At 44.5% G+C, this 27019-nt stretch overlaps 2 protein-coding genes across 2 annotated transcripts in view; one reads left to right on the plus strand and one right to left on the minus strand.

The window, feature by feature from the left end:
• Positions 1 to 27019, plus strand: part of ZDHHC20 (zDHHC palmitoyltransferase 20) — a 345529-nt gene that overhangs the window by 27875 nt on the left and 290635 nt on the right. The gene's annotated exons all lie outside the window — the stretch shown is intronic.
• FGF9 (fibroblast growth factor 9) overlaps positions 10158 to 27019 on the minus strand; it is a 28161-nt gene continuing 11299 nt past the window's right edge. Inside the window, exon 3 of the mRNA XM_077745374.1 lies at positions 10158 to 10454. Within this exon, the coding sequence (XP_077601500.1) occupies positions 10209 to 10454 (246 nt within the window). The 3' untranslated portion in view covers positions 10158 to 10208. The remainder of the gene's footprint in view (positions 10455 to 27019) is intronic.

A 27019-nucleotide genomic window follows, 5' to 3' on the forward strand; every position in this document is an offset into this window, starting at 1 on the left:
GTATCTTTTCTCTTCCACCTGAAGGATTTTAAGATTTTAGATTTTTTCACATTAATAATTAATATTTACAATCTAATGTTCTTATTGTATGGGTCAGCTGATGACAAATTCTTTCAGCTTCTGTATGACAGAAAAAGTCTTCACCTTTGTTTTCAAAATATGCTGTTGCTGGGTAGCTAATTCGAGTTTGACAGATTTGTTCCTTCAGTACTTTTGAGCTGTTACTCCACTGTCTTACTGCTTACATTGTTTCTGAAAAGAAATCTGCAGTCATCTGTAACTTTGTTCCTCTCCGTGTAGTATGTGGTTTTCTTAACCGGTTGCTTTCATTTTCTCTTAACACTAGTTGTTAGCAGTTTGGTTATCGTGTGCCTTGGGATGCTGTTTTGGGGTTTTTCCCCACATTTCTTATGCTTTAGGCTCACCCAGCATCTTCGACCCTTCTGTTTATCGTTTTTATCAAATTTAGAAACCTTCTGGTCATAATTTATTCATATTATTTTTGTTTCCTCCTCTCCCTCCTGTCTTTTAAGGACTCTGATGACTTGTATATTAAGCTGCTTAAAGTTGTCCCAACAGCTTGCTGATGCGCTATTCAACTTTTTTCATTTCTTTTTTCTCTGTCTTCCATTTTAGATAGTGTTGCGGACGAAATGACACAAAGGACAAGACACACACAAAAGACAGACACAGACACAACTCCGGCCGGAGGAACAATTCTCCGCAAGCCCCTCTTGCGGTTTATTTTATACCCGGTAACTGGATACAAACTGAAATCTACAAGATGCATTCCTTTACCAATTAAGGGCAAGTAGCCAAACACATTTCAAGGACCGGGGGGAGCAAAGGGAGGAAGCGACCACAACATGTTTACTAAGAGGCCTGCTCACAATTCCAGCCTCCTCCTTACTTCTAAGGAGGGCATGTTCCCTCGTTTGCGAGCGGACCATTAAACTTGGATATTGTGTGCAGGCCTCCTGGCAGAGCACCCTGTTTGCAGGCATGCTTTGCCCAGGCAGGGAGCCCCGTGTGCAGGCACATCCCCGCGTCCCTAACCAGGCTTTCTTGTGGTCACTGTCGGGCTCCCACAGATAGTTTTTATTGCTATAGTTTTGAGCACATGCATCTTCTATTTTGCAATGTCTAATCTGCTATTAATCCCATCCAAAGTATTTTTCATCTCACACGATGAACTTTTTATCTCTAGAAGTCAAGTTTTAATCTTTTTTTGCACCTTTCTTGTTTCAAGTATGTTTAAATATGGAATATATTTACAATAACTATTTCAATTTATTTTTCCATTCACTCTAAAATATTTGTCATTTCTACATCGGTTGAATTGAATGCTTTTTTTTTCTTTTCCTTCTCATTAAGGGCTGTATCTTCCAGCTTCTTTGCATGTCTGGTGATTTTAATTGGATGACAAACAAGGCATAATTTATCTTGCTAGGTGCCAGGTATGTTTTATTCCCATAAATTTGATTGAGCCTTGTTCTGAGATGAAGTTGGCTTAAAATAGCTTGATCCTTTTTGGTGTTTCTTGCAAAATACACTAAGTGGAACTGCAGTAGTATTTAGTCTGAGGATAATTATTCTTCACAACTGAGGCAAGGCCCTCTGTGCAGTCTACCCAATGCTCTATGAATCTTGAGGCTTTCTAGTCTGGTTGGGAGGAAGGGGCACTATTCTTTATAAGCTCCAAGTACCATTACCTCTCATCCCTTAGCCTGGTCTTTCTCTATCCTTGGGTTATTTCCTTATATTCATGTACTACTCAGCCCCTTTCTAGAGGGCAGTAACTAATCAAATGTATTTATAAATTGGTCATACATTTGTCACATGCTCCTTAATATAGTTCCTTGAGTGTGCTCAGAACCACTGGGTGTGGTTCCCAAATAAGATAGCCTCATGACAAGCCATCACATGTTTCCGAGATAAAAACAGTCACATAGGAATTTTGAAACTTAACTGCTGTTCTAAATTAAAAATATAGACTAATCATTATAAAACATGCCAAAAAGGTATGCTAAATTACATCGTATTGACTGTATGCATGTTTTATCTTTCAGAGACATTTTTTTAATTCAAAGTCAAACCAAGAATGAATTCCTTTAGGAACACTCTTAAGCACCCAGTTGAATGAAAACCGAAAGAATATCTCCAAATGGCTTAAGTCCATTATTTAAAGATGGTACTTGACTTCAAACCACATCCTACTCCTCTTCTCCAAGAAGTCGTATTTTATATAAGAAGGAAAACTTATGACAGTTTATCACACTTTCACAAGGGGTAGGCATAAGCCAAGTGAGTCAATATATAGTCATATTGCATATGAGAACAAATGTTAACAATTCTGTTTTTATTTTCATAATTCCTATCATAAAATATATATCAATGATTGCTTGCTGAATAAACTGATGAGTTTCAATGCAAAGTTCCCTTTGCTTGCGTTTTGGTCAGGTTCTAAATCATCCATGGGTTATTATATGGACATATTAAAAAATCATGGGTTTATCAAAGGATAAAAGTCAGTAGTTGAGCAATTTTTTATAAGTTTGCTAAAAAATAAAAGCACCAAATGTGATCTGTGACTACAGAAAAATAAGTTGTATTTATCCAAATTACAGTAATAACTTTATTATTTCTATTTTATTTTTAGTGTTTCTAAAATCTGAGCCTCTGCCACTTGAAAAAAACATAGGACTCAAGTGTCTATAGTAACCAGCTAATTAGGACATAGAACAACTAATTTGAGATGCAGTTCAGCCATTTCAAGGTACTGATGCATTTGAGAACATATTTAGGACCACAGGGAACACAGAATAGGGCTATGGCTCATGGATATGAGCTAGATATGACTAAACTGTATTTTCAGGTAGGTTAATTCCCCTACTTTAACAGGAAGCATTGTTAAAATAATATACCTCTTCCACATGATATCTGTATATTGAAAGGAATAAGAAGTTTGCATCTAGAACCAAAAGAAAGTTCTGAGACAAATATTCAGCCTTCTTGCCTGGCAATATGCCAGGAGGAAGAAACAGGAAGCATACATAGGCATATTAGAGTCGCCACAAAATTCAAAGTTGCTTCTCTGAAGCAGACCATCAAAAGAAACAGTCTGATTTCTAATTTTTCACCCACTTACCAAAGAGTCATTTGTTACTTGAATCTATATCACTTCAGACATTGGGAAAATGGCAGCATCATGGAAACAGCCTGCCCTTGGGTTTTATCCGACCAGAGACAGTCATGATGTGGGGTGGAGCCTTTCTTTCCTTGCCAATATGCCTTGCTTTGAGTACTGTTCTAATCTGATTAGCCCTCGCTTCTGAAGCCAAATTTAAGGTCACAAACCTCTTCTGGGAAAATTCCAAAGACCATCGGTCGCATTCTGTCAGATCTACTTGTTGTGGAACACACACCTAAACAGGTGTACTCTTTCAGTGTGGAATAGGGGCAGGGAGACCCAAGCCGTAGGAAGTCCAGGATCCCTATCACAGAAGAGGAAACCAAAGCAAGCAACATGGAAACCAGAAGCTGATTAACCACAGAGTTGTAATTCCGGTGAAGACAAACAACGAAAGTTTGATCCCTCTAACCAAGATGTATCATTTCATCTCTCTGGTATTAAAGCTATGGTTATAGGCCCTTTTACATTTCAGTGAGGTGAAATCTATGGGAAATAAGGTATTTTTCCAAAGCTTCCTAAGTCCTTTTAGTTTCACGGAGTTCTGGTACGCTTAAAAGACATCACAATTCTATAACTGATCCACTTTTACAATTCCATTGCCTTTTTTTTTGGATTTTCCTAAGGAGGGAAAAATGAAACAACATCTGTTCTGGGTTGGTTTTTTTCTTTCCCCCCAAAGAAATCCATTTACTGTCAAGAAGGAGCTCATCTATTGAAAGAATCTGTGTCATCAAATCTGAGAACACTCTTTGAAAATGCTATCCTCTTAAAACAATAGGGATTTGAATGAGGCTGCCTCTGAGTTCTTATATAGTAGTGCAAATTGACTACACAGTTGAAGAAAATGAAGTTCATGGAAAATTGCCAGTGTTGTCCTAATTGTCTTATACTGTGGACATCCCAGTCCTACGGTACTTTCAACAAGCTCTGCGTGTTTGTACGATTAGGGGCATGGAACCCAGCCTGGTATTTAAGATCAGAATGTTGTCTGGTTTTTTTCTCTATTATATTCTTAATGCTGTTCCGTGTGATAGAGCTGTTGTTCCATACATGTTTATTGAAAGAACGAAGCGCATATTTTAAAAATTGTGTTATATTTTTACCTCTTTTATGACCCTATATTTTAATGACAATTACTGTTGCAGATTTTGCCTGTGACGTGAGGCAAATGTGAGGGGGGAAACTATTACTCACGGAAGTGACTAATATTAACAAAATTGAATAGAGTCACCTTCCTGGATAGAAACCAAGAGTAACCAGCAAAAGAGCATCTGAGCATGGCCCGGGTGAGTACAGGGCAACAGAGCTAACCCCAACTCAAAAAACAGATCCTGCTCATCTCCGTGAACCAATGCGCCCATGACCAATGCCGGCCAATCAGTCACCATTTTTTTTCATCCTCAAGCTCAGTCACAAGCATCCAGGAAACATCAGTAAAAGACACGATGACCTCAAACACCCCAAGTACAAAGCAGTCTCTTGACACATTGAGAATGCCAACAGCTGTAGGTCTCTTTTCTATACTTGCTCTCATCTTTCGCATTTCACCTTGGGCATCAAGAGCCCGGGCCCTCGAAAGTCCATACCGGGCATACTGTGTCCCGCAGCCCCTGGTACCCTCCTTACCCCGTGTTCAGCCAACATGCAGCATGCCTGTTTGTTTAAATGTGCCTAGCAGTCGCTGGTGCCGGCCCCACACAGTAAAAAGAAGGAAGGAGGAGGAGGGAGGAAAAGAAGAGCGGAGAGGAAGGGAGGGAGACTCTGGTCCACCACAATGAGACGCTCAGGGTGTTGCTTCCTTCTGCAAGAGCACTTCTAGTTCTAACACCAGCACCCAAGGGAAAGCCCTCTTTTCATCAGTCGGAAACAAATCTCACAGAGCTGTCGTGGACGCCGTACACACGCAGACGCTGGGAGCCAGCGGCAACAGCCGGGTGGAGCTTCCACAACGTTGTGCAACATCCCACAGAATGGCTGGGGAAGAGCCTGCTGAATGTTTTGAAAAATAAGTTTCTCCAAGCAGGGCCATGAACACCGTCAATAATGTTTGTCCTTCCCCTGTGCGAGGAGGGCAGGGCCAGCTGTTCAGCTTTGAATGTCCTCAGTCTACTTTTTCTTTTAACTCTTTATTTCCTGGTACCGACACTACTAACAACGAGAATCATAATCCAAACCACATACATCAGTAGAAGGATCTTCAGAAGAAAACAGGAGAAAACAAACAAACAAAAAGCCCAGCCAGTTGCAGGCACAGCTTGCTGAGGGCTCTTGAGATATTTGGTAGGCCTATAATTTTTTTTAATTAAAATTAAGTTTGGGGGCGCCTGGAGGGCTCAGTCGGTTAAGCGTCTGACTTTGGCTCAGGTCAAGATCTCACGGTTCGTGGGTTCGAGCCCCGTGTCGGACTCTGTGCTGACAGCCTGGAGCCTGTTTCGGATCCTGTGTCTCCCTCTCTCTCTGCCCCTCCCCCACTCACACTATGTCTCTGTCTCTCAAAAAATGAATAAACGTTAAACAAATTTTTTTGAATAAAATAAAGTTTTAAAAATGTTTTCACAGATATAAGATGGAGTGTGATTGGTGAATAATAACAGCTCTAAGAATTTTCTTTTACCATCAACCAAAATAGCAGAGATCTCTCTGTGGTGTTTCCGTGGCATCCCTGGTCCCCGGCACAACAGTCATCCAACCTGGCAGCCAGGTATCTCTCCACCTGGTGACGTGCAGGCTGGAAGCGAGGCAGAGAACACACGCCGAGGATGCTCATTTTCACCTGCTTTCCAAACAAAAGGATACAAGAGGCTACTTATTCCCACACGCTCCTCGCTGGTGAAGAAAGTGTTACATCAAAACCTCTTCTAGAGGACGGATGGTGACTAACGCTTCTTGTGGTGACCATTTCACCACATATGTAAGCAAAGTCAACGTGTACACCTTATGCTTCTACAGTGATGCATATCCGTTTTACCTTAATAAAACTGGAGGGGAAATTCTCCTAAAGACCTAAGAGAAAGCAGTCACCAAAGCACACCGTAAGGAAAAGGTAGAAATCACACTCTCCGTCACTGTTCACACCTCGGTAACCACACCTGTTGTGGCCAGGGCCATGCCGCGGACCCGCATCCGGAATTGGGGGCTATATGCTGAAGGAGGTAGGCACAGTTTATTCCCATAATCCCTCCCCCTCCCACTTGCTGTTTTAAATTTTTCTTTAATGCTTACTTATTTTTGAAGGAGAGAGATATAGAGTGTGAGCCGGGAGGGGGAGAGAGAGAGAGAGACACAGAATTCGCAGCAGGCTCCAGGCTCCGAGCTGTCAGCACAGAGCCCGACGTGGGGCTTGAACTCACAGACTGCGAGATCATGACCTGAGCTGAAGTCAGACGCTTAACCGACTGAGCCACCCAGGCACTCCCTCCACTTTTCACAGTATAATATCAACTTGTAAACGTGAAACGTCTGTGGAGACACAGGGCATTATGTGGGGTATATAACACATGTACACACGCACACTTGAGAGGGGCTCGGTGGCAAACACTTCTTTAGAATCCGTCTGGCATATTCTCCAACCCCCGCGATGCCACTGCTCTTTCGTGTGAGTGACCACAAACAGTGGATCTGAATTCAGCACGTTTCAAGGTCAAATGATGCAGCAAACAGAATTTGACCTCACACAATATGCCTTTGTCCGTTCGCCATCCATGTAAATGTGTGCACACACTGCTGCAAGTTCATAAATCTTTACCCCAGATTACTCGCTTCTTCATCTAATGCCTACAGAAAAGAAAAGACATCTGGATATGTTTGTTCCCCCTCCCCCTCCGCTCCCGTCCCCTCAACACACACGCAACAGCTGTAAGAGCAAGGAGAGCATGTTTTTAAAATTCCATTGGTTCATGTAGGCACATAATCTGAAGCAGCTCCAAAATGGACATCAAGTAAAAAATACCAGTTTTCAAAAGTCTGTAATTAGGTATTTACACAAATTACATAATCCTGTATGTATTTACATACAATTACAGATTATCAAGTAAATGACACAATGCTGTAGTGTTGATGAGATGAAATAGAAGGAAAAACACCATAAACTAAAAGCCATTCGTTTATCTACAGAACAGGACCTGGCAGGGACGGGTTCCCCAACACTGACCTGGCACGCCCTTCACAGTGCCTGGGGACATTCACATGACAGATGGAGGGAGGTGCAGTCCATGCCTGTTAAGTCTCTGACCCAAGGTGCAAGTGTTGGCACCAACGCGGTGGTGGTTTGGCTATCTGAGCATCTGTTTGGGAAAACCGGAACCGCCCACTAACAGTGGCTCGAGCTGCCCTCCACTGGGCTGTGGGTCTCCTCCGNGCCCCGACAGGATGATGCTGAAACCCTGAGCCATCTACTCTCCGGGACACTTATTTACATCAATTGCATAAGTCAATATTTATTTATTTACAGACCATTACAGTTTATTGTATCCATTGCCAAAAGCCTGTAACATTTTTTTCTTTAAAAAAGAAGAAAAAAAGAAAAAGGTACCCAAACAAAATGACTCCAAAAGTAGACGTTAAAGTAGCATTTCCTAGGAATGCATGGAGATTTTAGTCTTTTTCACAAATTCATTGCTTTCTTTTAGGCCGATTTTCTAGCATCTCGTGCTACTTTAAGATTACTTTTGGCTACCTCATACCTCCTAAACTCAGTTTCTTCAGTGCTAAGTGTTGTACCTCTGACATCCTAGAAACTCATTCTTCCCCATGGTCAGATGTTAGTTTGATGTTTTCGGCCAAAAAATATTAAACGCCTTTTGGAAAAAATGAAAGCCTGAATATGTGTACATTTTAGCAGCAGCAAAAGGTTAAGTAATAAATAAGAACACTACATCTGGGAATTAAATGCAGTTTCTGTTTAGAAGGGAAAAAAAAAAAAAGAAAAAAGAAAAAAACCCGAAGAGGACATTCTGAGTTTATCATAAATCAACTATTTTACACTGCTTCTGTCCCCTCCCCCCCCCAAATATTTCTTAATTCCAAACGTTAGGCTTAGTTTTTCCTTAATATACATCAGCAGGAGAGTCCGGGTAAACACTCGGGTTTGGACCAGAGAAGGGCCACGTGTGCTCACGGTGGTAAGTCGTGCACTTCTGCTTCAAAACAGCTTTAACTCAACAGTGACATACTTTTATTTTTCATAAAGAATGTGCATCCGAGCAAAACAAAGTTGGAATATGAAATTAGTTACATAAATCCCAACACATTTTTTAACTGTCACTTTCAATTTCCCAACATAACCAGCTAGCAAGTGCTATGTGTAGTATGAGGATTTGTTATAAATTCCTTGTTCTTAAATATTGCTTGAAGAACTTGGCTCTTTTCTCCTTAGTATATAGTAAGAAATAGTCTTCCTTGCCCAAGGGCAAGTTCCAAAATTATTGCTACTAAAGAAATATGTATTCTTACGCTTTTCAGCATAAAATGTTATAAAAGCCTTGTAAAAGATATTCTATATAGTAACCTCCCCTCTAAAAAAATTGAGCGCTTGTGAAGACCATTTTAAAAAACAAAACACAGTCAACAAGTAAAATATTTTCCCCCTCATTGTCGTTATTGATGAAGATTTATTAGTTTCGTTTTGCAAGTTTTACTTGAAGGGTACTATTCCCATGTATTATGACGGTTCACACCGAAAGCAATTTTCTACAAAAGATCTGACAATGACCCCCATGATACTTGTCTAATTTCATTTTTGATAGCCAAGTCCACACATAATATTCTCCAAGAATGATCCTTGTTTAATCTGACTCTCGTCCCTTTAAAAAAAACAAAAAATCTGTTCTGCGTAAGCTTTTTTTGTTTTTCCCTCCGTTTTGAGGCTCTAAATCAGTACAATGTTTGATGTTAGTCCTGTCGCCCTGGAGATCAACTAAAATAAAAGCATGGTTATTGTTTTGCTTTGGTATAGACTGCAACAGATTTCAACACGTAGCATAGATACCAACCCTTATACCTTCCGTGAACTTACAATGATGGAATAAGTCACTTATGAGAGAGGAAATATTACACACACAGAATAAAAGTTTGAGACCCAGTTTTTCTTTAATCCTCTGGGATAAGCTATGAAACAAGCAGTCTGAAGAGTGAATACTCGGTGTCATGAATGATGTGCATAAGTTTACAATAATACGGGCACAAAAGAGATTGTCGCCTTTAGTACATTAGGGTCATTAGGATTTCTCACATCCATGCGCCGTTATATCTACTTGCATGAATTAACCACAGGTTCGTAGCGGACTTTGCCATTTAACGCTTACAGAGCCTAAAGCTTCCAAAATGCCTATCTGGCCTGTACATATTTCATTAAAAATAAACTCTATATAATAAATAAATATATAAAATAAATAAAATGTTGCCTTTGGAATTTCTATAAATAAATTTAACTTTTTTTTCCATTTTTTTTGTTTTGTTTTGTTTTTTTGTTTGTTTTGTTTTTTAACTAAGAGGTCTTTGCTTTAAATTCACTGGGCTGGCCCCAGTGAGCATTAACTGAAAAAGTCTTTGACGTCAGACTGCACCCTCCATGCCTCTGAAAATGCAGTGTGCCCTTGCGCAGGCCACCGGCCAAAATCCTGATGAGTCGAAGTATGGGAGCTGTGCTGATACGGGATGAAGGACAACTGATCAAAAATGGAAAAGCGCGTCTAAATCCCAGCATGCATCAGGCCGTTGTCCTCTCTGCTTCTCTCTTCCCCCTCCCCCGCTACTCATCCACACACACACTCACACCCCCGCTCAGTCTCCCTCTCCTCGTCTCACAAGAAATCAAGCAACTGGGCAGCGGCGGGGCCCCGGGAGGGCCAGCCTNGCCCCTCCGAGCCTCCGACCTACGTTATGCATGCGGCAAAGTTTGGCAACAGTGGAACTGGTGTGATGACCCAGCTAATCGAGAAGAACCCACCGCGGGAAACCTTTATAGTGGTTACTTTTTTTTTTTTTTTTAAGGGCTCAAGTGAAGAAATTGTCTTTGTCAACTTTGGCTTAGAATATCCTTATATAGTTCGGGTACTTTGTCAGGGTCCACTGGTCTGGGTAAAAAATGTGTGAACTTCTGGTGCCGTTTAGTCCTGGTTCCTTCTCTTGGGGTCCCGTCTTTATTTAATGCAACATAGTATCGCCTTCCAGTGTCCACGTGTTTATATAGATTCGAAGAGTAGGTATTGTACCAGTTTTCTTCAAACTGTTCTCTGAACACACACTCTTGGGTTAGTTTCTCCTGTGAAAACAAACAAACAAACAAATTAATATTTTTGCAGAATAGCTACTTTCTGTATTTGAAGCGATGCCCAACTGCTATGCAGTATATCTGAGGAGAAAAATACTGATTTTAACCCACTGGAGCCATGGTGATGCATTTTGCAAAGAGTGCCTCACGTCAACTACATTCTAACTGTGTTTTATACTGACTAAAGTGTAAAAGATTCCAAATGTTTTCTCGGTAGATGTTTTCATACGCCAATTATTTCAATGAGTCAAACAGACAAAGGACAACCAATGCTGTGAGTTGTCCCCATTTTTATTACAGCAATTAGGATGGTGACCATCACAGCAGAAAGATACTTAGCTGAAGCCAAAAGTTCAGATAACTGCTTCATCTCTACCCTGTGGTTTATAAAGTGCTTGCCCTGTAGAACGACATTCTCGTTTCTTTGTGACTCCGTAAAAATACTTTCAAACTTCAGGCTTACAGGCGAATCACCTGGGATGCTTCTTTAAAATGCAAATTTCTTATCCCCAATCTTTTAAAATTCGTACTCAGAAAGTCTGGAAATATGCATTTTTAACAGGCCCTTCTGGGGAATTCTGATGCAGTTAATCCCTAGTCCATGATTTAAGACCGAATGCTTTCTATGTGACTTGAGTCTTCCTGGATACAAAGGAAGTGAAAACAAATGGTGAAGCCCTCCTACCTTCTTGAACTTAGAACCCCCCCCCCCAACACCCAATTTAAAAAGCCACGTTCTCAGGCACACAGCTACCAAGAGAAAAGCTGACTTATTCCTATACTCCCAAAGCGAAAAGGTGCCACATTTTCACAAATGGATTACACCTCTCGCTCCACCTGAGATTTACGAAACTCTAGGTCCCAATTAAGCCCACAACCTAGGGCTCCTGCAGGCCCGCCATGCGTCTCATGGGCAGTGGTCATGACCAGAAACAAGGTACGTGTCACCTCCCAAAACCATGAGCATACCCCAGTCACGAAAGCTGTGCCCTGGAGAAACGAGGCAACGGGACGGAATGGCCTCTCTGTTCTTCTCGCCGCTTGACTGCAAATTTCCAAACTAATATCTTCCTAGACGCTATTTCAGCAAAATAGACACGAAATGATCTTTCAAATTATTCCCCTTGCTCTTGCCCATCTGGCTTCTCACGCAAGTCAGAAAACAGACCAACAAACACATGTCCATCACTACAGATGGAGGCGCCTGCCGTTCTTCCATTCCCGACATTCGGACCCGAGGGCCGCGAACCTGACACCACCAAAGTACAGGTGCCCTTTTCCATACGCACACGCCAACATCTCCTTGCTGTGGAGTAAGTCAGGGGCACAGAGGAAGGGAGAGAATGTGACCAAGGCAACAGTCCAGGGGAAGGCCGGCTCCCCCACTTCCTGAACGAACCCCCTCGGAAGCACACAGGGCCTGCACCTGGACAGGCGCTCTTCCAGGCACCGAAAGGGTCTGTGACACAACATCACGTCACTGCACAAGTCTTGGCTACATCAAACAGGGAGACGCAAAAGAGAAAAAATGATGCATCTGTCAAGGATGGAAATGATGGGGAAACTCTGGAACACTGAAGCTGCGTTGACTGGGACACAGTGAACCGCGGGGAGGAAGAAGTGATCTGTGGCTCCCCGCTCGCTGGATTACCCCACTGGGGTCCCAGGAGAGGCTGTCCCCCCAGAGGCAGCCCTTCAGTTCAGTCTAAGCAGAAACCCAGAGGCGCTTTCTCCTGAGAAAACACCGGCAACCCCGTATCCTCCTCTGCGCTTCTCCACAGGCCGCAGGACCAGGCCGTGTGAGGTTTCTTTCATCTCTATGAAGACTGATGAAATAAAAATGGTGTGTTAAAGACATTACCAGCTATTTTAGGCTTTACTTCCATCTGTATAATAAATATTCTCCTCACAGACAAGATTATTACTGGCTAAAAATGTCTGGTTTGGGTTTGCTGTGATTAAGTAAATTTTCTAAACAAATCACGGTGGGGTGGTTTGGGGTTTTTCTTCGTTTTTTTTCCCTCTTACTTAATAAAATGGACCAGAGTATGGAACTGTATACTGAACTTTCAGTTCTACCAAAAAAACACAAAAAACAAACAACATGAAAAGCAAATTCAAATTAAGTTTTCTTTCCTCAGGAAATCATATCACCTGACAGACAAAATAGAACACTCCTTCCGCCCTTTGGAACCAGGAGTCACCCACGACTTGGTGTTGGCTCCACAGACCTACCGCACCCACAGTACAACGGCTTTAGTGGGTCAGAGACGCACACGCTCCACCTCAGCGGAAGGCGGCGAAGGGCGCGGCTGCGGAGCCGGAAGCCCGCCGGTGCGGAGCCGGAAGCCCGCGCAGACGCCGGCTCCAGCCTTCACTGGCGGGGGCACATGTACAACTACTGTAAGTCTCGGGAACTTCATGTTTAGGCGGGTCGGTAACAAGTATCTGGAGACACAAACCCAGCCCCAGAACGTGGGTGGCACAGAGGAGGCCCTCCGGAAACAATGGCGGTCGCTGACCCCACGTTCCCCTCACCGCCCCTTCCTCCTGGGAGAACTCTAGGGAGCAGCGAATACAACTTGTCCCCTTAAACACGTGGGACAGGGAGGCCCGGATGTGAAATGACTTCTTCCGCCCTCGAGGCCACAGGTCTCCTCATGGTAAGGAAGCCCCTGCTGGAAGTTTCCAGAGCCCTGCAAGAGGCGCTGCACTCTGGAGGCCAGAGCCTTCCTTTTTTTTTTTTCCTTTTTCTTTTTTTTTTTTCCTTTCTTTTCACTAATCAGAGTGATTCCTCCAGACCCCCTCCCCTAGGGAGGCTTCTTTTTTTTTTTTAATGTCTATTCTTGAGAGAGAGAGTGTGTGTGAGCGGGGGAGGGGAGAGAGAGAGGGAGACAGAATCGGAAGCAGCTCCAGGCTCTGAGCTGTCAGCACAGAGCCCGATGCGGGGCTCGAACCGACGAACCGTGAGATCAGTGACCTGAGCCGAAGTCGGAGCCTAACTACTGGGCCACACAGATGCCCAGGGAGGCTTCTGATGCTGTTCCCAGAGGGTCAGGCATTAGGGAGGGCCCCCCAGGGGAAAGGCTAGTGCTCCCGGCCCAGGCTCAGGAATTACATGCGGCAACTGTGACTGTAAGACTCATATAGGCTTCCTTTCTTCTCTATCTTCATGAAAATATACTTTATAGAAGACACTATTTGCCTTGCAGCAGGAATGCATGGAGATGAAAAGAAAACAGAGCTCATGAACAAAATTCCACAGTGGTAGGGACATTGCAGTCTAGCAATGGGACACATTTGTTTTCGGTATTTACGAAAAGACTCTTATTCTACATCTTTTGAGAGGGGCTTTTTTAGCGTATGGAGAAATTTTTTTAATTTAAAAAAAATTTTTTTAATGTTTATTTATTTTTGAGAGAGACAGAGCATGAATGGGGGAAGAGCTGAGGGAAAGGGAGACACAGAATCTGAAGACAGGCTCCAGGCTCCAAACTGTCAGCACAGAGCCCAGCTGGGACTTGAACTCACAAACTGTGAGATCATGACCTGAGCTGAAGTCAGACCCTTAACCAACTGAGCCACCCAGGCGCCCTGAAAAACACTTCTGAAAAACACTTCTGAAAAACAAATGAATAAGCTAAGAAACTGAACTAGCTTCTTCAGTGCTCAGAAAACACTGCTCTGTTTCCCCCCGCAGGCTATTATAGCACTGTTTATACATACATAATATGACCTTCTAGGCAACCCAGAAAATAAAGTGAATAATAATTCACAGTATCATCTATAGCCAGCATTTTTTGTGATGGTTGAGAGTTCCGTTGCCTCCCATAGGGAAGGGCTGCGCGACTTCAGTTAACAAGTTAAATGAGGTTGCGCAGACATTACGTTGCAAAACCACTGATACCTTTCAGCTCCTGTAATTGTTACACACTTAGCATAATGCCACTCAGATAAACTGACATACCTTAAAAATTAAAACAATCTTTAAGAATTAAAGACCTCGTTACTTTTTTTATACCGTATGTGTGCTTTTAAATTTCTTCCTCTTATTCGGGATTACATTAACATGTGACCTCTGTTTGGGCAGATAAGATAGCAAACTTTACAGAATTATTCTCATTATGATCACCCTTTAGAACTCTGTGACAAAGTAGTTAGCTAAGGTGACGATACCTACGTATTTGTACTCCACAGTGATTTTCCTAAATTAAAAATAAGCAAACGACTGCAAATTAGGACAGCAAAAATATACTAACCTGTATTCTCCTATATATGCAAAGGAGAAAAAAAAGTTCCTGCCTTCAACTCAACTGTACACTTTAGAATTATAGAAGTCAGATGTTTTAAAACTCACCACATGTTTCCAATGCAGACAGTTTATAGAGTATTCCACTATAAAGTGATCAATTCTTGTTTTATTGTATTTCCATGTTTTAATTTTTTTTTAGATTATTTAACTGTAGCTGTTTATGGCATACCTATCTTTGAACTGTTGGATTATATCACTAGGCTTGGGTGGAGAATGTGGATTTAATTCAAAAGTCTACTAAAGCTCATGCTTTGGAACAAAATCTGGTGAATGTTAGCAACTATGGAAACCTCTTTTCGTTTTATATCATCAAATTCTAAGCAGTGGGAAAAACTGAAATTAAAACTTCAAAACTTTTACGAATCCCATTAAAACCAAAGACTGAGATAATAATGTGAAAATTACAGCACACCCTAGAGAATGTTCAGGAACGCTGTAAGACATAAACTCATAGAGACACCACTTTAAAATATTAGACAATTGGAAAATGTGTAATCCACATGGGAATTATTATGCCCAATTCATATCTATGCCCATTTAAAAACTGAAATCAGAATTTTTCAAAAGTTGAGGCTCAGTTGTTCTCACAGAAAACATATAGCATATGATGCTGCCATTCTAAAACATGATTTCCATATTTGTATATATAAATATATAATATGGATTATATATATGTGTGATACATACATACACACACACATAAATATATGCGGTGTAGTTTTAACCACCTACCCAAATGGTAGCATGTATTCAACTCAATGGGTCCCTTAAACTAGTTACGTAAACTAGCCCAACACGTTGATCCGAGGTCAGTGACTCTGCAGAAACTAACCTGACGGTAGACTTCCCAAACATTTTACCAGTTAATGATTTGATGTAATCGCTCATTCTCGTATCTCCCGTTTATTACAGTCATGGTATTTAAACCTCCCTCAACCACAATTACTCGTACAGATGTATTTTTCCTCATTAATAATCTAGCAGTAAAGTCTTAATGGGATTTGTTGCAAGGATCGGGGTGATTAAATATAATGACTAAAGGACCATTAATAAGAAGCCAGGTCTTTTAACTCTTCTCTCCTGGGAGAAGTCCCCAAATAGACAGAAAGCAACAAACACAGAGGCGCAGAGGCATGGGGGCACTGTTTCTTATTTCATTAGAAGCTCCAGCTCAGCGCCAACCCCACTGTGCCCTCCATATAGCTCACTCTAAGCCCTATTTTTCAAAACCTTTTTAAAATCCCCACTATTCCAGAGGGGCTGGTTCTCACGTCCACGGCTGGAATTGTGGGAACAATGGAAACTGTTGTATCTGGTCAGTGTAAACACAATGAAGCAAGCAGGCGAGCAATTTTTCATTCTGTCTCATCAAAATATATAGAAAAGTAAGAAATCCTACATTCTCTCCTCGCCTTCCCCACCAAGGACTAAACAAAACAAGACAAACACAAGCGACCTTCTCTCCAGAAGCTGCTTTACTTGGGCATTTGGGGATTCAAAAGTCGAGTCCCAGTCTGAATCTAGGGGCACACAGACACCGTCGGTGCTATGCCCTCGCCAGCGATGCCCCAATGACAGAACCTGCATGGACAAGCTAGACGATTTAGGGGCCTCCCTTAGAAGCTGCATATAGGCACGACATTTGTTTACCAAATCTTACCAGCTCGTAAACCTGTAATACATTTCCAGAGATGTGGTTCTACTGGGGAAAGAAGACCTTGCTCAAGGATTCAGGTCTGAGAAGTCCAATATTCACTTTAATGAATATTATTGCTGGGGCGCCTGGGTGGTTCAGTCAGTTAAGCGTCTGACTTCGGCTCAGGTCATGATCTCACGGTTCGTGGGTTCCAGCCACGCGTCGGGCTCTGTGCTGACAGCTCAGAGCCTGGAGCCTGCTTCGGATTCTGTGTCTCCCCCTCTCTCTGCCCCTCCCCCGCTTGCATTCTGTCTCTCTCAAAAATAAACACTAAAAAAATTTTTTTAAGAAATATTATTGCTTGTATCCCTGTATCGACAATGCACCTTTAATGCTTCCACAAAGAACCTTACAGGAAAAATTCATGAAACTTCTTTTAGGATCTTGGAGCACCAGAGGAAAAAGAAATCACATGTAACATTTCTTAACCACAGATAATTATCTGGTAGGGGCAGTACGGTCTCCAGTGATCACTTAAAATACACAAAGGCCTGACAAGCTGAAGAAACCTCACACTAGGTAGCACTAGACACAAGAGCAGACGGTGGGACGCCCTTGAAGACTTAGACCAACAGATGAGGGTGGAAACACGTCCAGCTGAAAAGCTGGGAGGGGAAATTAAGGAACTAAGGGACCCTAAAAGACAAAGACCACTGAATCCAACTACTGTGTTTCCATGATAACCATCAGATACACTGTCGGGAGTGGAATCGGGAAAGAAAAACATGCCAAAGGGTTTTTACGATAGACAAGAATGGGTTACGTTAAGAACTTGGTTTGTGGGAATAAAATTAGAGAAAACCGAAAGATGAACCAATATGACGGCATAAGCCCAAAGTCTACTTTGGGAGAACAAAAAGATGGACGGACTCCCTTACATAAAGGAGTGCCAGGCCTCCACAAACACGCGCACGAGCTGGGAGCAGCTGATTAATAATCCTGGGCCTCCGCTTCCTTATCTGTAAAATGACGGAACTGGACTAAGATACTCCTGAGGTGTCTTCGGTCTGAGATTCTAGTGATTCGGTCTCGGAACCTGGAAACGCAGAAAGCAGGGCTGTCCACGGTAACTCTGGAAGGACAGACTGAACAGGAAGCGGAGGAAAACAGGGAAGGAAACCCAGTGAAAGGTGCTGCCTCAGACGCCGCTGCGGAGAGGCTGGGGGCAGCCGATCAGAAACGCAGACGGAATGAATGCTTCCAGAAGCAGCCGAGGGAACGAGGCTGCTCTTTCAAGGAAGAGAGGAGGACAAGGATGGGGACGTCACTTTGGCACAAGGGGCCCTGCTTTGCCCTCCCTGGAGGCCGTCGGGCCATCGCGTCCTGGAAGAGGGCTTCCCTGCCCCGTGTCCTCTCCGCCACGTTGGCCACCGCAAACACGGCTCACGAACGAAGGTCTGCCTGACCAGCATGCCCTACGTCGCCGGCCCTCCCTGGGACAGCTTTACTGGGACAAAAACCAAGTCTTGCAAGAAATCACAAAGTTAGCAACGTCCCAGAGCACTCAGACCTGACAGAAAAGCCGGATGTGTCCATGAGGCAGACAACACGCTGCACTGAAGAGAAACGTCACTGGAACCCTTGAATTTCTCACCCCCCACCCCACCCCCAGCCGATGCGCCTGTGCCCCAAACCCCATGCCCGCCCAACACCCACGGGGAAACACGACATCAAGTCGTAAGGTCGATCATGCCTGGCTGTGGCGCCCCCACTACTTCTCGGGCCCCCGGCTCCTCGCTCCAGCTGTAGTCATGCCAGCCCAGATTCCTCTGGAACCAGACTCTCCACCCCGTACACAAACGGCCCTGCTCCCCTAGGAAGTGACCGGTGCCGCTGTCCTTCTGCAGCGCTCGGGCGACTGTGTCCAACCCTCGCAGGCCTCTCTCTGCCAGACTGTAACAACCCACCTCCCATTCGAATCAGGGTTAACACCACCAAAAATTCCATCCCTCCAAAACCCAATGTGTGTACTGACACGGGTGTTTTTTAAAACAACGCTTGAGGGGCGCCTGGGGGGCTCGGTCAGTTGGGCGTCCGACTTCAGCTCGGGTCATGATCTCATTGTCCGTGGGTTCGAGCCTGGCGTCGGGCTCTGTGCTGACAGCTCAGACCCTGAAGCCTGCTTTGGATTCTGTGTCTCCCTCTCTCTCTGACCCTTTCCTGCTCCCGCTGTGTGACTCTCTCTCAAAAATAAAAGTAAAAACATTAAAAAAACAACAGTGCTGGGGCGCCTGGGTGGCTTAGTCGGTTAAGCGTCCGACTTTCGCTTAGGTCATGATCTCGCGGTTCGTGGGTTCGAGCCCCGCGTCGGGCTCTGTGCTGACTGCCAGCTCAGAGCCTGGAGCCTGTTTCGGTCTGTGACTCCCTCTCTCTCTGACCCTCCCCTGCTCACGCTGTCTCTCTCTCTCTCTCCTAGAAATAAATAAAACATTAAAAAAAAAAATTAAAAAAAAACAACAAAAAAACAACAGTGCTTTAGTCCTGAAAAAATGATTCCAATGGTAGACATTTTGGGGCTGTGACAGCCTAGTGAATTCACTACTATGTGATAATAAATAAATAAACAAACAAATAAATAAAGTAAATCAAACCCCAAAGAAATTTCTTTAACTACATGAATAAAATGATAATGAGGGGCATATAAAAATAAAGCATCTAAAATTAATCTTGATAAACATGGTTAACACTTTATAATCCGAGGGATGCCATATTTTGATGTGGAGGAGGTCTGCATTTTCATAGGTTATGTCAGAAATCGTCATTCCAGAATTCAAACGTTCGAGAAACACACTTTCCATGCATCTGCCACCCCCTAAGGGATATGAGGCTGCTCCCCGGTGGCCATCCGTCACTGCCACACGCATCCATGAAGAGTGCTGAGGGAACAAGCCTGTGCTAACGAGCCACGGAGAGCCAAGCAGAGTGCTGGCTGTTTTATAGGCTTCGTCTCCTCCGGTCCTCACAGCAGTGCTGTGGCGTGGCCGTCATTAGCCCTGTTTCACAGCTACGGCTCAGCAAGTTTGAGCAGACTGCCCAAGGTCACACAGCTAGCAAGCGACAGAGCCGGGATGCTCAGCCTTGGGTTTCCACTACCGTACGCTTTACCTCCAAGTTCGAGCCGATCCACATGCAAGCACAGGCTTCAATATTCCACCAAAACATGGCAAACTGAAAATCAACTTGAAACAGAGAAAGGGAAAGAACGCGAGCCAAGCAACACAGCCGAGAGAAAAGTATCTGAAACACGGCCATTCCTACGCGAGGTGGCTGGAGGCGTGGAATCCAGAGCTGAGAGCGGACAGCATTTATGCGACAACGGACGATGCATCGGGGCAGCTAAACAGGTGAGCATCATTCGACGCGACCGCGAAGCAATCACACTGTGCACCGTAGGGAAAGGGGTGTCTTTGGCCTGACCTTGGCCAGTCTGTTCTTGGAACGCTGCACTGAGCTTTGAGCGTTTCGTTACAAAGTAAAAGCAAATCATGACGGAGATTTCAATGAATGATACACACACACACACACACACACACACACACAATGGGGAAAGAGGGGACCAACTTACGCGAGGATTATAAGCATCTCTAAAGAGGATGAAGGAACACAGCTCTGCCTATGTCTCTCCCACTTGACACCAGAACCTTCCAACCCTCTGCAGCAGGGGTGTTGGGAATTCTTCCCGGCCGCCTGTCAGCACGCTGCTGGGGTGCACCCGGCCAACAGCCTGAGAAATGACGTGTGTGCCCAGGGGTGCACGAGGGCGCGGTGGCCGGGCCCTGCCGAAGCAGCCGCTGCCCCTCGGCTCCAGCGCGGCCAGCTCCCTTTGTGAGGCTGCAGGATGCCTGCCCGGTCGGGGCTGTGACCAGAGGGCGGGGGGGACCCTGCAAGCGTCAGCAGCAGGGAGAAGCAGAGACGGAGCGGGCCAGACCAGGGGGGCGGGGGGGCGGAAGCAAAGATGACAGAATTAGGGTACATCCAGCAGCCACCATGTTCCTGAACCCCGCAGCAAAGCTGCCTCCACGCAGGACCCCGTCCTCAGGACCCCGCCTGCTGGCCCGCACCTCGCACCCCTCTGCGAACAGTCCTGGCAGTCCCTCCGGCCCCAGGACCCAGTGCTCCCTCTAAGCTCTCAAGCCCTTTTGACACATAATTCTGTGATAACACATATTTGATCAAGTTCTAATTCTTGCTTTGCGTATCTGCCCCCCTCCCCCCATGAAGCTGCAGGATCTTGAATGGGTTCCAAGCTCACCCACAAGAGGAAGTGACATTTGCATTTGTACCTGTAGTCGATTCTCATCATTCGAGGCAGCTCTGTTCTGAAAAGCCGCGGAGGGCGCTGGAACGGCAAGTACCGAAGCCCAGCTCCCGAGAGAAACACAGGGTCAGGTTCCTGTTAGCCTCCCGTCATAACACTGCAATACGTGACCTTGTTTCTTGTGGGTTTGTACTTAAGTTAATGTCGTAGATTCACTAGGGTTCATGCCCAAACGAAACTATCTGATTTATCTGGTTTGCTCCCTAAGGCACATCGCAGCCATCTTGCATTTAGCAATACCAGACGGGGGCACCCCGGAGGGCTCCGTCGGTTCAGCATCCGACTTCAGCTCAGGTCATGATCTCACAGGTCATGGGTTCGAGCCCCGCGTCAGGCTCTGTGCTGACAGCTCGGAGCCTGGAGCCTGTTTCAGATTCTGTATCTCCCTCTCTCTCTGACCCTCCCCTGCTCATGCTCCCCACCTTTCAAAAATAAATAAACATTAAAAAATTTAAACCTTAGAAATACCAGACGGAATTCTGCACTAGCTGGGGGGACATTTTCAACACTAAAATCGCCAACAAACAGCACAGAAAGGGAAACGTGGCACTAGATAGATCCCTCAAAAGGATGCCTGTTTACAGTGTGAGCGACCCAAGGAGGCAGGGCGTCACTTGGTAGGGCCTCTGCTGGAAACGTGCCTACCCTTTGCTTCTCCGTGAATGTCTGCAAATGACCACGGAGGAGCCAGCAGTAATGATGTCAGGGTTCCAAGCAAATTTCGAAAGTAGACGAACTGGCTGACATACAATATGCCAACAGTGAGGACCAAGTGTATTTCCAGCACCTGCTACAGTCCCAGCACGTCAGTAGTAGGCGGGGTCAGTAACCTGTGCTGGCTACGTGAAAGTGAGCAGGAAAGACTGGGGGTGTGCATGAGGGAGGGAGTGAGCCAGTGAAGGTGTGAGCAGGTGAGCGTGTGAGCAATTGAGGGTGTGAGCGAGCAAGTGAGGGAGCGGAAGCATGGGTGAGTGAGGCTATCGCAACAGCACTTCCTAAGTCTGAGGCCGTCCAGCATCACTAATTCAAGGAACGGTGGGGGCAGGAGGGGGGCGGGGGAGAGAGACTGATATACTTTGAAGAGAAGCCGTGGGCCCTGCCTTCAGAGCCTGCCTGTGAAACAGGCTCCAGCGTGGAGCAGTTCAGGTTCACCGGGACCTACGATCTATTCTGACCCGCGAGGTGCCGGAGGAGAGGTGAGGCACACGACCCAGGTTAGGGAGAGAAGAAGCAGTGGGCGGGGGGCGGGGTCGGAGGCAGTCAGTTTGTTCCTTTGCTGGTCCCAGTGCGGCTTTCTCCTGGTGCCCCTCACCCTCCCCAGGTTACAAGTTAACCAGACCGCACATGCGCAGGGAGGGGCAGGACCACACAACCAGAGGTCAGTGCCCTCGGGGGGGAATGACTGTCCACTGCACAGATATGCTGCTCTCTTCCAATAAATGTACCGACAGCTCTGTAACAAATGCACTTTACAATGTTAATGAATTCACAGTAGTTTCTGTCATAATGTATCTTTTCAATCCAAAGGCTCCAGTACAATTACTATCCTGTGGGGCTCCTAACACTTCATCTAAAAGGGAGCCTTATACACAGAATGGCCAGGAGCACTCCGGTCTGTACATCAGCTCTTCTCCTCTTAAATGCCTATTCATAAACTGGATGCTTAGGAGTCAGGGTCCACGGGTCTTTAGGAAGGAAGGAAGGGAGGAAGGAAGGAAGGGAGGGAGGAGAAAGAAGGGGGGAGGGAGGAACAAACAGGCGATTTGGGATCCCACTGACAACACATTCATACTTTCAATATTTATTAAGTGTCAACCACATGCAAGACACTGTTTGAAGTACTGGCAGTTCCATGGGAAACAAAAGTAACCAAGTCCCTACCCTACTCTTTACAAAATGGAATTCTGTTCGGGACTTCCTGGGGATCTACCCCAAGAAACAGCCACTCTCTCAAGCTTTCCTCCTTAGACTTTTCCGGCAAGCACTGAGGCAGCGGGCTTCAGAAAAGGCAGCAGCAGGGAACAGGAGTAAAACCAAGGGCAGGAAGACAGAGGGGGCCTTATGTGAAGTCTGCACCTGTCTTGAGGAAGATTCTACCCCGAGATTCCTGAGGCTGAACAAAGACCATTCCTGAACATGTTGCCTGATCCAGAACCATCCGCCTCCAGAGAAGATGAGAGCAAGCTAATGAGCTACTGGGGCGCCTGGGGGGCTCAGTTGATTAAGTGTCTGACTTTGGCTCAGGTCGTGATCTCGCGGTTTATGGGTTCGAGCCCCGCGTCAAGCTCTGTGCTGACAGCTCAGATCCTGGAGCTGCTTCAGATTCTGTCTCCCTCTCCCTCTGCCCCTCCCCTCCCTCACTCATGCTTTCTCTCTCTCCCTCTCTCTCAAAAAATAAACATGAAAAAAAATGTTTTAATCTACTGAGCTATTAATGACTAAAATGAAATCCTTCCCATAACCTATAACATCTCCAGACCTGTCTTCTGTGACCTTGGTCATTACTGACATGGGATGTTTAAAACCTGCCTCAGTAGATCAGCAAATCAGAAAGGCTACTCTGCTAAACAACATACACTTAAGTAAAATTAAATAAATACATAGACACATTTTTAAAAATGACTTTCCACTAACTTATAGCCGTCAGCATAGACACTAAAGAAACGATCCAACCACAAAATAAAAACTAGGCTGCTCCAAAGAAAAAAATTGTCCCAAAGTCACATCTGCAAAGAAAATACTAAAAGCCTTCTGTAACACATGGTTAATTCTGGTAAAATTATTTTTTATTCACAAAAATGGAAGGCTGCTCTTATGCCTATATGTCAGACAAAGTTTATTAACTCAGCTATGTTCAAATCATAATCTGTCTGTCACTCTCTATGTGACCTTGAGTAGCCACTAAGCCGCTAAACTCTCAGGGACAGTGTATGAGCTAAATCAAATGATGCAGTATAAGATGTTCTTCTGAGGTGTCGCCCTCTTTGTCATCAAAGAATCCTTCCCTGATCCTTTGAAAACTGGCAATGTACACATACCATATAAGGCAATGCTCTATTACCCACAAGATCTGTTTAAAACCACCTATTTCCAGAGCATACCTGCTATCAGGGAGATTACTAAACAAATGACCCTTTTCATTTCCTTTATATGAATTACATTCTTTGGAGACCGTCTACAGGACATGCCTGAACGTCTACCATGGAGGTAATCTGAACTGACAAACCACAATGACAAATTGCTAAGTCTAGTGGTGCCTTGCCGTTCGGTATGGTTTCCTGTTCCATAAACATGCAAGTTTATTCCGCTCCTTCAAAAGTCACTCCCGAGTGCCAATGCCGAATCCCTAATGGGGACCAGACGGGCTCCAACAAAGTGCCAGGGTCAAGCGGCCGCCCAGGCATGCCGCTAACCTTCCTTGCTAGGACCTCACACCTCCTGTGATGTTTTCAGAGCTGGCGTGTGCAGACCCCTGGGAAACAAAGGGCCTAATCTGAGGGACTGTGAGTTTTCTACAAGCGTGGTTACACTTTGTCTGTTCATTTCATGACAAAGTAAAGGGATTGTTGTAAGGCTATAGGCCACCCGTAACCAGAGAATTCCTGCTACCCAAGAACGTGTCTGTGCTCAGCAGTGCTACCAAGTTCACCGTCAGGGCTAATAGGAAAAGAAAAGACATACTCGGTACATCAGTGAAGACCACAGAGGTCATCATGTGGTTTCCCAGTAACTGGAATAGGAGGACTTGGGAGGGGGGAGGGGCAGCTGTCTTCCCAAGGTGCTCCAAAGAACAGGTGTGCTCAGCTCCAAAGGGCTTTAAGGCCACACGGACAGTGAACCAGCAACTTAACCTCAGTCGGGCGACAGCTTCCATCACATCAAATCAACTGGGTTTTATTGGGCTTATAGTTTAGTGTGAACTTTAATATTAATATGTTTTGAACTGGAATCGCCAGACTAGTATAAGAAGTTCACGTTTGGTACGTATTCAAATGACGAAGTAACGATAATTTAAACCAGGATGTGGTTCTAAGGATCTGAGATACTTTAATTTTTCCTCTTGAAGAAGTTGATGGATCCCTTCACTCTGGGACAGGTGGATCTACACGGTCTCTTCACCTCTACCCCACATCATGGAAACACCTGGCAAGAGAAATTTTTTGACTCACATACCTCTACTCTGCAGAGACAACTGCCTCGACTGATGTATTTTTTCTTAAATGTATGTGCATAGGAAACACAGTCAAAAATCTATCACACCTTGGTGGTACGTGGATTCATATAAACCAGGGCCCAGTGGGGTCTCTGGAAAGATAACAATCAAATCTTCCAGGAAACACGTGTTTTATAAGCATCCCCATCAAGATGGTGGTCGGGTTCCAAAGCACGGGTCGGAAGGCTGCAAGAATTAGGCAAGCGTCAGTCTGCCATCTACACGGTCTGGGTCTTTGGATAAGGAAACACAGAACTCTGCAGGTGGGCAACCGCAGCCAGGGCAGTGCTATCGGCACACGGTGCTCGAATACAGCAAGGCTCTGCGTGTGTGCAGGTCACAACAGGCTGAAGAGTTGAGTCAACCAACACTGACCATATGCCAACTGCACATAACGTGTCCTGAGGGGCCCTCAAGAAACAGAAGGATTAGAAAGAGAATCTGACTCCTAGAAACTTAATCTAGTGGAAAAGACCAACAGGAATGAAAATTCTGGACGGCATAGAGTAAGCGCCATAGAAGGGCTACAAGCCTGAAATCTGCACATCATCACTTTGTATCACTTTTACAGATTCTATGCTCTACTTTCCTCGATCATTATGATTTTAGTGACGAGTTTAGTGATTTTGGCTACCTTTTTTAATGAAATGATAAAGTATCTTTCATTAGATGCAAGTTTTTTTTTTAAGATTTTATTTTTAAGTAACTCTACACCCAACATGGGGCTTGAACTCACAACCCTGAGATCAAGAGTCACATGCTCCTCCGACTAAGCCAGCCAGGCACCCCTAAATACAAACTTCTTGAAGGAGATTAATTTTTCCATAGCATTCTTTTTGAAAGAGATATTTATTATAGTCAATTATTCTTAATGATTAAAGTACCTTGATAATATTCAAATAAATTAGATCAAGACTCTAAAGGTCTGAGCCTTACTTCTAGTCTCTTTGATAAGAACAAAAGTGATAAATGTAGTACTCTAATGCCATAATCCTCTGGCCAAGTGTGTGTGTGTGTGTGTGTGTGTGTGTGTGTGTGTGTGTGTCTGAGAGAGAGAGAGAGAGAGAGAGAGAGAGAGAGAGAGAGATATCTGACACCCTCTCTATGACTCCGGCAGATAATCTTTACATTTGAAAGCTCATGTGCCCTAACTTGTCTGTTCTTCCTTTTCTGAGATTCCTATTCATCCCTCAAGATCCAGTTTCAGTTTTCTCACCCAATTTCCCCAAGCAGTTATTAAGCACTCTTTTGGACCCTCCAAGATACCTGGGTGTTTTTCTAATATAGCGCATTGTACACGGCACTGAATTATTTATAAGTACATTTCTCCGACCAGAGTTGGAGTTCTTTGCTGCACTGTTACACATTTAGCCTAGTACATGCCATCCAGTACGTTTAAATGTTTGTCAATGAAAGAGCAAACAAAGGAATTGACACATGGGTGAGTGAACACGTGAACAGGAGAATCGAACCCCATCGCGGAGTCAGAATTATTCAGGCTTCCTTCAGTCAGATCACGATGCACACTACGCATGCCACTTGTCCCACTGTCATGTTCCATTAGGACAGCAAAATCCTATGCATTTTTCTATAGAAATATGACTCTGTTCACCTTTTAGATACATTCCCAACATAAACTTGGAAACAAAAGAATGACATAGACGAAAAGGGAAAAGTCATCCCAAAATACATTTTAAATTCATTTTTGCTGTATGTACACACCTATTTACTTTTTGTAAGGGGAAATCTGCTACTTCCTCAGACCTCCTCTCAACCTTCTTTCATAATAATACACAACCTCATACAGATAAAAATTCTTAAAGCTACAACTTCTAGCGTACAGTTGACCCTGTCAACTGACCCCCAGCGCAGTGGAAAACCTGCGTACAACTTTTGACTCCTCCCAAACCGCACTGCTAATAGCCTACTGTGGACTGGAAGCCTTCCCTACAACATAGACGATTAACACACATTTTGGATATGAGGTCCTTACAATAAACTTAGCCAGAGAAAAGAC

This window comes from Crocuta crocuta, unplaced genomic scaffold, assembly GCF_008692635.1.
Source record: "Crocuta crocuta isolate KB4526 unplaced genomic scaffold, BGI_CrCroc_1.0 scaffold258, whole genome shotgun sequence".
Classification (NCBI taxonomy): domain Eukaryota; kingdom Metazoa; phylum Chordata; class Mammalia; order Carnivora; family Hyaenidae; genus Crocuta; species Crocuta crocuta.